The sequence below is a fragment of the Salvelinus alpinus genome, chromosome 2, assembly GCF_045679555.1.
Source record: "Salvelinus alpinus chromosome 2, SLU_Salpinus.1, whole genome shotgun sequence".
NCBI classification, from domain to species: Eukaryota; Metazoa; Chordata; class Actinopteri; order Salmoniformes; family Salmonidae; genus Salvelinus; species Salvelinus alpinus.
Window position 1 is genome coordinate 119,183,958 of NC_092087.1, and position 11,861 is coordinate 119,195,818.

Below are 11,861 nucleotides of genomic sequence, written 5' to 3' on the forward strand. Positions count from 1 at the left end.
CGCCACTCAGGAGCCCGGTAACATGGTTCCCTATGAAACACTGTCCGACAGATGCACTCTGGTAATAGATGGGGAGAAAGATGTAAAAACCAAACGGCCCTGAGGCACAAACGTCACCAGTGACTTGATAAGCTGATTTAGCTAACGTGACCTGCCTGCTCATGGTGTTATTTACTGGCTTCATTGACAAGCAGAGATGGGACTTAGCTCACTAGTTATTTGAGGTAGTGATATACGGCTGGTAGCAGCTTGTGGGATCTAGGATCGTTTGACAGCTGGCTGATGAAGAACTTGTAGACATGTTCTCAGAAATCAGTCCTGAGCGCAGCCAGCAGCAACGGACTGATACTGTCTACTGATTCTGGGGACTCCGGGGAGTCTGGCGTGTACAATAAAGCAAACATAAAGCACCTCCGTGGAACCGCACCCCCGTGGAACCGCACCCCCGTGGTACCGCAGCCCCGTGGAACCGCACCCCCGTGGAACCGCACCCCCGTGGAACCGCACCTCCGTGGAACCGTACCTCCGTGGAACCGCACCCCAAAACACTAACCTTGTTTTTCTTCAGCCCCTCTGAGGTCCTGGGTCAGGGTTAGGTCATGTTTAGAAGTCATCAACTCTTCCTCCTGGAGTCCTGGGTCAGGGTTAGGTCATGTTTAGAAGTCATCAACTCTTCCTCCCCGGAGTCCTGGGTCAGGGTTAGGTCATGTTTAGAAGTCATCAACTCTTCCTCCCTGGAGTCCTGGGTCAGGGTCAGGTCATGTTTAGAAGTCATCAACTCTTCCTCCCCGGAGTCCTGGTTCAGGGTCAGGTCATCAACTCTTCCTCCTGGAGTCCTGGGTCAGGGTTAGGTCATGTTTAGAAGTCATCAACTCTTCCTCCTGGAGTCCTGGGTCAGGGTTAGGTCATGTTTAGAAGTCATCAACTCTTCCTCCTGGAGTCCTGGGTCAGGGTCAGGTCATGTTTAGAAGTCATCAACTCTTCCTCCTGGAGTCCTGGTTCAGGGTTAGGTCATGTTTAGAAGTCATCAACTCTTCCTCCCCGGAGTCCTGGGTCAGGGTCAGGTCATGTTTAGAAGTCATCAACTCTTCCTCCCCGGAGTCCTGGGTCAGGGTTAGGTCATGTTTAGAAGTCATCAACTCTTCCTCCCCGGAGTCCTGGGTCAGGGTCAGGTCATGTTTAGAAGTCATCAACTCTTCCTCCTGGAGTCCTGGGTCAGGGTTAGGTCATCAACTCTTCCTCCTGGAGTCCTGGGTCAGGGTCAGGTCATGTTTAGAAGTCAGAGGTGATGAACTCTAAACGCTTATCTGTTCCAGGTGTTGCTGCTCCTCCCGGGCGTTCTGAGAGAGAAGGGGCTTCTGGGTCGTCTGGCGTTGCTGCAGCCCGACCAGCTGACTTCTCTGACCTCTGACCTCTCTGGTCTTCTGGAGGAGCTGAACCCTCTCCACTCCGATACACAGACACACATCCAGCTCACTCTGGATAGGCTGGCCCAGGCCCTGCAGGTCTCCATGGCAGCAGGGGCGCTGCTCTGCTCTAGAGGTAGGGATGTCATACCCTGTGTGTTCTACAGTTGTGATGTCATATCCTGTGTCTTCTACAGTTGTGATGTCTTATCCTGTGTGTTCTCTCCACAGAGGACCTGAGAGCTCTCTGTTCCCGCCTCCCACACAACAAGTAAGAACCAGTCACAGTACACCCCTAGCCCTCCCCCACAACCAATCACAATGTACCCCTAAACCTTCCCCACAACCAATCACAATGCACCCCTAACCCTCCCCCACAACCAATCACAATGCACCCCTAACCCTCCCCCACAACCAATCACAATGCACCCCTAACCCTCCCCCACAACCAATCACAATGTACCCCTAAACCTCCCCCACAACCAATCACAATGCACCCCTAACCCTCCCCCACAACCAATCACAATGCACCCCTAGCCCTCCCCCACAACCAATCACAATGTACCCCTAAACCTTCCCCACAACCAATCACAATGTACCCCTAAACCTTCGCCACAACCAATCACAATGTGCCCCTAAACCTTCGCCACAACCAATCACAATGTACCCCTAAACCTTCGCCACAACCAATCACAATGCACCCCTAAACCTCCCCCACAACCAATCACAATGCACCCCTAAACCTTCCCCACAACCAATCACAATGCACCCCTAGGGTTATACATTTCATCCATATTTAGCGACATCTCCCTCACTAAGTTAGCGAAGCTTTGCGACAGGACAGAATTCAAACCGAAGTCAAACGGTAATGAAACCACGGAATGAAGAAGAACGGAATGTGGGAGGTGCTTAGAATGCATTGACGGAATTGGAATGAATAGCAGTAGGTGATGCGTTTCCTGTTGTTACAGATGCAGGACAATCAAAGTGAGTTGTAATTCCTAATTCTATGGTGTCTCTCAGTTTGCTCCAGATGGTGATGTCTGGTCCAGTGCAGCAGAGTGGATTCTACCCCCACATCCACACCCCTCCCCTGGGCTACAGCCCCCGGCCCGGCCCCTTAGGTCCTCACCCCTCCTCTCACTCTCCTCATCCCTCCTTCCCTTCTCAACCTTTCCTTCCGAGCCTGGCCTTTCCTTTCCGCCCCAGCCACTAAAGAGATGTGTGGACACATGGAAGACAACGATATTGGTGTATACTGAGTATTTGGACTGTTTGTCAAATCAATCTGTTTTACTATGTTTCATTAATAAATTGACCACAGCCTGTATGCCCTCCACCTATCTGTTCATTAATAAATTGACCACAGCCTGTATCCCCTCCACCTATCTGTTCATTAATAAATTGACCACAGCCTGTATCCCCTCCACCTATCTGTTCATTAATAAATTGACCACAGCCTGTATGTCCTCCACCTATCTGTTCATTAATAAATTGACCACAGCCTGTATCCCCTCCACCTATCTGTTCATTAATAAATTGACCACAGCCTGTATGTCCTCCATCTATCTGTTCATTAATAAATTGACCACAGCCTGTATCCCCTCCACCTATCTGTTCATTAATAAATTGACCACAGCCTGTATGTCCTCCACCTATCTGTTCATTAATAAATTGACCACAGCCTGTATCCCCTCCACCTATCTGTTCATTAATAAATTGACCACAGCCTGTATGTCCTCCACCTATCTGTTCATTAATAAATTGACCACAGCCTGTATCCCCTCCACCTATCTGTTCATTAATAAATTGACCACAGCCTGTATCCCCTCCACCTATCTGTTCATTAATAAATTGACCACAGTCTGTATGCCCTCCACCTATCTGTTCATTAATAAATTGACCACAGCCTGTATGTCCTCCACCTATCTGTTCATTAATAAATTGACCACAGCCTGTATCCCCTCCACCTATCTGTTCATTAATAAATTGACCACAGTCTGTATGTCCTCCACCTATCTGTTCATTAATAAATTGACCACAGCCTGTATCCCCTCCACCTATCTGTTCATTAATAAATTGACCACAGCCTGTATCCCCTCCACCTATCTGTTCATTAATAAATTGACCACAGCCTGTATGTCCTCCACCTATCTGTTCATTAATAAATTGACCACAGCCTGTATGCCCTCCACCTATCTGTTCATTAATAAATTGACCACAGCCTGTATCCCCTCCACCTATCTGTTCATTAATAAATTGACCACAGTCTGTATGTCCTCCACCTATCTGTTCATTAATAAATTGACCACAGCCTGTATCCCCTCCACCTATCTGTTCATTAATAAATTGACCACAGCCTGTATGTCCTCCACCTATCTGTTCATTAATAAATTGACCACAGCCTGTATGTCCTCCACCTATCTGTTCATTAATAAATTGACCACAGCCTGTATGTCCTCCACCTATCTGTTCATTAATAAATTGACCACAGCCTGTATCCCCTCCACCTATCTGTTCATTAATAAATTGACCACAGTCTGTATGTCCTCCACCTATCTGTTCATTAATAAATTGACCACAGTCTGTATGTCCTCCACCTATCTGTTCATTAATAAATTGACCACAGCCTGTATCCCCTCCACCTATCTGTTCATTAATAAATTGACCACAGTCTGTATCCCCTCCACCTATCTGTTCATTAATAAATTGACCACAGCCTGTATGTCCTCCACCTATCTGTTCATTAATAAATTGACCACAGCCTGTATCCCCTCCACATATCTGTTCATTAATAAATTGACCACAGCCTGTATGTCCTCCACATATCTGTTCATTAATAAATTGACCACAGCCTGTATCCCCTCCACCTATCTGTTCATTAATAAATTGACCACAGCCTGTATCCCCTCCACCTATCTGTTCATTAATAAATTGACCACAGCCTGTATGTCCTCCACCTATCTGTTCATTAATAAATTGACCACAGCCTGTATCCCCTCCACCTATCTGTTCATTAATAAATTGACCACAGTCTGTATGTCCTCCACCTATCTGTTCATTAATAAATTGACCACAGCCTGTATGTCCTCCACCTATCTGTTCATTAATAAATTGACCACAGCCTGTATCCCCTCCACCTATCTGTTCATTAATAAATTGACCACAGCCTGTATGTCCTCCACCTATCTGTTCATTAATAAATTGACCACAGCCTGTATCCCCTCCACCTATCTGTTCATTAATAAATTGACCACAGCCTGTATCCCCTCCACCTATCTGTTCATTAATAAATTGACCACAGTCTGTATGTCCTCCACCTATCTGTTCATTAATAAATTGACCACAGCCTGTATGTCCTCCACCTATCTGTTCATTAATAAATTGACCACAGCCTGTATCCCCTCCACCTATCTGTTCATTAATAAATTGACCACAGTCTGTATGTCCTCCACCTATCTGTTCATTAATAAATTGACCACAGTCTGTATGTCCTCCACCTATCTGTTCATTAATAAATTGACCACAGCCTGTATGTCCTCCACCTATCTGTTCATTAATAAATTGACCACAGCCTGTATCCCCTCCACCTATCTGTTCATTAATAAATTGACCACAGCCTGTATCCCCTCCACCTATCTGTTCATTAATAAATTGACCACAGCCTGTATGTCCTCCACCTATCTGTTCATTAATAAATTGACCACAGTCTGTATCCCCTCCACCTATCTGTTCATTAATAAATTGACCACAGCCTGTATCCCCTCCACCTATCTGTTCATTAATAAATTGACCACAGTCTGTATGTCCTCCACCTATCTGTTCATTAATAAATTGACCACAGCCTGTATGCCCTCCACCTATCTGTTCATTAATAAATTGACCACAGCCTGTATCCCCTCCACCTATCTGTTCAATTAATAAATTGACCACAGCCTGTATGTCCTCCACCTATCTGTTCATTAATAAATTGACCACAGCCTGTATCCCCTCCACCTATCTGTTCATTAATAAATTGACCACAGCCTGTATCCCCTCCACCTATCTGTTCATTAATAAATTGACCACAGCCTGTATGTCCTCCACCTATCTGTTCATTAATAAATTGACCACAGCCTGTATGTCCTCCACCTATCTGTTCATTAATAAATTGACCACAGCCTGTATCCCCTCCACCTATCTGTTCATTAATAAATTGACCACAGCCTGTATACCCTCCACCTATCTGTTCATTAATAAATTGACCACAGCCTGTATCCCCTCCACCTATCTGTTCATTAATAAATTGACCACAGTCTGTATGCCCTCCACCTATCTGTTCATTAATAAATTGACCACAGCCTGTATGTCCTCCACCTATCTGTTCATTAATAAATTGACCACAGCCTGTATGTCCTCCACCTATCTGTTCATTAATAAATTGACCACAGCCTGTATCCCCTCCACCTATCTGTTCATTAATAAATTGACCACAGCCTGTATACCCTCCACCTATCTGTTCATTAATAAATTGACCACAGTCTGTATGTCCTCCACCTATCTGTTCATTAATAAATTGACCACAGCCTGTATCCCCTCCACCTATCTGTTCATTAATAAATTGACCACAGCCTGTATCCCCTCCACCTATCTGTTCATTAATAAATTGACCACAGCCTGTATACCCTCCACCTATCTGTTCATTAATAAATTGACCACAGCCTGTATCCCCTCCACCTATCTGTTCATTAATAAATTGACCACAGCCTGTATGTCCTCCACCTATCTGTTCATTAATAAATTGACCACAGCCTGTATTCCCTCCACCTATCTGTTCATTAATAAATTGACCACAGCCTGTATGTTCTCCACCTATCTGTTCATTAATAAATTGACCACAGCCTGTATACCCTCCACCTATCTGTTCATTAATAAATTGACCACAGCCTGTATGTCCTCCACCTATCTGTTCATTAATAAATTGACCACAGCCTGTATGTCCTCCACCTATCTGTTCATTAATAAATTGACCACAGCCTGTATCCCCTCCACCTATCTGTTCATTAATAAATTGACCACAGCCTGTATGTCCTCCACCTATCTGTTCATTAATAAATTGACCACAGCCTGTATCCCCTCCACCTATCTGTTCATTAATAAATTGACCACAGTCTGTATGCCCTCCACCTATCTGTTCATTAATAAATTGACCACAGCCTGTATGCCCTCCACCTATCTGTTCATTAATAAATTGACCACAGCCTGTATTCCCTCCACCTATCTGTTCATTAATAAATTGACCACAGCCTGTATGTTCTCCACCTATCTGTTCATTAATAAATTGACCACAGCCTGTATACCCTCCACCTATCTGTTCATTAATAAATTGACCACAGCCTGTATGTTCTCCACCTATCTGTTCATTAATAAATTGACCACAGCCTGTATCCCCTCCACCTATCTGTTCATTAATAAATTGACCACAGTCTGTATGCCCTCCACCTATCTGTTCATTAATAAATTGACCACAGCCTGTATGCCCTCCACCTATCTGTTCATTAATAAATTGACCACAGTCTGTATGTCCTCCACCTATCTGTTCATTAATAAATTGACCACAGTCTGTATGTCCTCCACCTATCTGTTCATTAATAAATTGACCACAGCCTGTATACCCTCCACCTATCTGTTCATTAATAAATTGACCACAGCCTGTATACCCTCCACCTATCTGTTCATTAATAAATTGACCACAGCCTGTATACCCTCCACCTATCTGTTCATTAATAAATTGACCACAGCCTGTATACCCTCCACCTATCTGTTCATTAATAAATTGACCACAGCCTGTATGCCCTCCACCTATCTGTTCATTAATAAATTGACCACAGTCTGTATGCCCTCCACCTATCTGTTCATTAATAAATGCTATGTCCTCCACCTATCTGTTCATTAATAAATGCTATGTCCTCCACCTATCTGTTCATTAATAAATTGACCACAGCCTGTATGCCCTCCACCTATCTGTTCATTAATAAATTGACCACAGCCTGTATGTCCTCCACCTATCTGTTCATTAATAAATTGACCACAGCCTGTATCCCCTCCACCTATCTGTTCATTAATAAATTGACCACAGCCTGTATCCCCTCCACCTATCTGTTCATTAATAAATTGACCACAGCCTGTATCCCCTCCACCTATCTGTTCATTAATAAATTGACCACAGCCTGTATGTCCTCCACCTATCTGTTCATTAATAAATTGACCACAGCCTGTATTCCCTCCACCTATCTGTTCATTAATAAATTGACCACAGCCTGTTTGCCCTCCACCTATCTGTTCATTAATAAATTGACCACAGCCTGTATTCCCTCCACCTATCTGTTCATTAATAAATTGACCACAGCCTGTATGTCCCTCCACCTATCTGTTCATTAATAAATTGACCACAGTCTGTATGCCCTCCACCTATCTGTTCATTAATAAATTGACCACAGCCTGTATGCCCTCCACCTATCTGTTCATTAATAAATTGACCACAGCCTGTATCCCCTCCACCTATCTGTTCATTAATAAATTGACCACAGCCTGTATGTCCTCCACCTATCTGTTCATTAATAAATTGACCACAGCCTGTATGTCCTCCACCTATCTGTTCATTAATAAATTGACCACAGCCTGTATACCCTCCACCTATCTGTTCATTAATAAATTGACCACAGCCTGTATACCCTCCACCTATCTGTTCATTAATAAATTGACCACAGCCTGTATGTCCTCCACCTATCTGTTCATTAATAAATTGACCACAGCCTGTATGTCCTCCACCTATCTGTTCATTAATAAATTGACCACAGCCTGTATACCCTCCACCTATCTGTTCATTAATAAATTGACCACAGTCTGTATGTCCTCCACCTATCTGTTCATTAATAAATTGACCACAGCCTGTATCCCCTCCACCTATCTGTTCATTAATAAATTGACCACAGCCTGTATGTCCTCCACCTATCTGTTCATTAATAAATTGACCACAGCCTGTATGTCCTCCACCTATCTGTTCATTAATAAATTGACCACAGCCTGTATGTCCTCCACCTATCTGTTCATTAATAAATTGACCACAGTCTGTATGTCCTCCACCTATCTGTTCATTAATAAATTGACCACAGCCTGTATGTTCTCCACCTATCTGTTCATTAATAAATTGACCACAGCCTGTATACCCTCCACCTATCTGTTCATTAATAAATTGACCACAGCCTGTATGTCCTCCACCTATCTGTTCATTAATAAATTGACCACAGCCTGTATCCCCTCCACCTATCTGTTCATTAATAAATTGACCACAGCCTGTATCCCCTCCACCTATCTGTTCATTAATAAATTGACCACAGCCTGTATCCCCTCCACCTATCTGTTCATTAATAAATTGACCACAGCCTGTATCCCCTCCACCTATCTGTTCATTAATAAATTGACCACAGCCTGTATCCCCTCCACCTATCTGTTCATTAATAAATTGACCACAGCCTGTATCCCCTCCACCTATCTGTTCATTAATAAATTGACCACAGCCTGTATGTCCTCCACCTATCTGTTCATTAATAAATTGACCACAGCCTGTATGCCCTCCACCTATCTGTTCATTAATAAATTGACCACAGCCTGTATTCCCTCCACCTATCTGTTCATTAATAAATTGACCACAGCCTGTATGTCCTCCACCTATCTGTTCATTAATAAATTGACCACAGCCTGTATGCCCTCCACCTATCTGTTCATTAATAAATTGACCACAGCCTGTATGTCCTCCACCTATCTGTTCATTAATAAATTGACCACAGCCTGTATCCCCTCCACCTATCTGTTCATTAATAAATTGACCACAGCCTGTATGTCCTCCACCTATCTGTTCATTAATAAATTGACCACAGCCTGTATGTCCTCCCACCTATCTGTTCATTAATAAATTGACCACAGCCTGTATACCCTCCACCTATCTGTTCATTAATAAATTGACCACAGCCTGTATGTCCTCCACCTATCTGTTCATTAATAAATTGACCACAGCCTGTATCCCCTCCACCTATCTGTTCATTAATAAATTGACCACAGCCTGTATACCCTCCACCTATCTGTTCATTAATAAATTGACCACAGCCTGTATGTCCTCCACCTATCTGTTCATTAATAAATTGACCACAGCCTGTATCCCCTCCACCTATCTGTTCATTAATAAATTGACCACAGCCTGTATGCCCTCCACCTATCTGTTCATTAATAAATTGACCACAGCCTGTATGTCCTCCACCTATCTGTTCATTAATAAATTGACCACAGCCTGTATACCCTCCACCTATCTGTTCATTAATAAATTGACCACAGCCTGTATACCCTCCACCTATCTGTTCATTAATAAATTGACCACAGCCTGTATGTCCTCCACCTATCTGTTCATTAATAAATTGACCACAGCCTGTATGTCCTCCACCTATCTGTTCATTAATAAATTGACCACAGCCTGTATTCCCTCCACCTATCTGTTCATTAATAAATTGACCACAGCCTGTATGTCCTCCACCTATCTGTTCATTAATAAATTGACCACAGCCTGTATCCCCTCCACCTATCTGTTCATTAATAAATTGACCACAGCCTGTATACCCTCCATCTATCTGTTCATTAATAAATTGACCACAGCCTGTATGTCCTCCACCTATCTGTTCATTAATAAATTGACCACAGCCTGTATCCCCTCCACCTATCTGTTCATTAATAAATTGACCACAGCCTGTATTCCCTCCACCTATCTGTTCATTAATAAATTGACCACAGCCTGTATGTTCTCCACCTATCTGTTCATTAATAAATTGACCACAGCCTGTATACCCTCCACCTATCTGTTCATTAATAAATTGACCACAGCCTGTATGTCCCTCCACCTATCTGTTCATTAATAAATTGACCACAGCCTGTATGTCCTCCACCTATCTGTTCATTAATAAATTGACCACAGCCTGTATACCCTCCACCTATCTGTTCATTAATAAATTGACCACAGCCTGTATGTCCTCCACCTATCTGTTCATTAATAAATTGACCACAGCCTGTATACCCTCCACCTATCTGCTCATTAATAAATTGACCACAGCCTGTATGTCCTCCACCTATCTGTTCATTAATAAATTGACCACAGCCTGTATGTCCCTCCACCTATCTGTTCATTAATAAATTGACCACAGCCTGTATGTCCTCCACCTATCTGTTCATTAATAAATTGACCACAGCCTGTATCCCCTCCACCTATCTGTTCATTAATAAATTGACCACAGCCTGTATACCCTCCACCTATCTGTTCATTAATAAATTGACCACAGCCTGTATACCCTCCACCTATCTGTTCATTAATAAATTGACCACAGCCTGTATCCCCTCCACCTATCTGTTCATTAATAAATTGACCACAGCCTGTATACCCTCCACCTATCTGTTCATTAATAAATTGACCACAGCCTGTATCCCCTCCACCTATCTGTTCATTAATAAATTGACCACAGTCTGTATGCCCTCCACCTATCTGTTCATTAATAAATTGACCACAGCCTGTATACCCTCCACCTATCTGTTCATTAATAAATTGACCACAGCCTGTATACCCTCCACCTATCTGTTCATTAATAAATTGACCACAGCCTGTATCCCCTCCACCTATCTGTTCATTAATAAATTGACCACAGCCTGTATCCCCTCCACCTATCTGTTCATTAATAAATTGACCACAGCCTGTATGTCCTCCACCTATCTGTTCATTAATAAATTGACCACAGCCTGTATGTCCTCCCACCTATCTGTTCATTAATAAATTGACCACAGCCTGTATGTCCTCCACCTATCTGTTCATTAATAAATTGACCACAGCCTGTATCCCCTCCACCTATCTGTTCATTAATAAATTGACCACAGCCTGTATGCCCTCCATCTATCTGTTCATTAATAAATTGACCACAGCCTGTATGTCCTCCACCTATCTGTTCATTAATAAATTGACCACAGCCTGTATGTCCTCCACCTATCTGTTCATTAATAAATTGACCACAGCCTGTATCCCCTCCACCTATCTGTTCATTAATAAATTGACCACAGCCTGTATCCCCTCCACCTATCTGTTCATTAATAAATTGACCACAGCCTGTTTGCCCTCCACCTATCTGTTCATTAATAAATTGACCACAGCCTGTATACCCTCCACCTATCTGTTCATTAATAAATTGACCACAGCCTGTATGCCCTCCACCTATCTGTTCATTAATAAATTGACCACAGCCTGTATGCCCTCCACCTATCTGTTCATTAATAAATTGACCACAGCCTGTATGCCCTCCACCTATCTGTTCATTAATACATTGACCACAGCCTGTATCCCCTCCACCTATCTGTTCATTAATAAATTGACCAGAGCCTGTATGTCCT

General features: G+C 43.2%; 1 protein-coding gene across 1 annotated transcript in view; it reads left to right on the forward strand.

Moving 5' to 3' along the window:
• LOC139568469 (integrator complex subunit 15-like) overlaps window positions 1-2,734 on the forward strand; it is a 29,602-nt gene extending 26,868 nt beyond the window's left edge. The window contains exons 8-10 of the mRNA XM_071390302.1: window positions 1,317-1,542; window positions 1,638-1,677; window positions 2,430-2,734. Coding sequence (XP_071246403.1) covers window positions 1,317-1,542; window positions 1,638-1,677; window positions 2,430-2,622 — 459 coding nt within the window. The 3' untranslated portion in view covers window positions 2,623-2,734. The remainder of the gene's footprint in view (window positions 1-1,316; window positions 1,543-1,637; window positions 1,678-2,429) is intronic.
• Window positions 2,735-11,861: the final 9,127 nt, after the last annotated feature.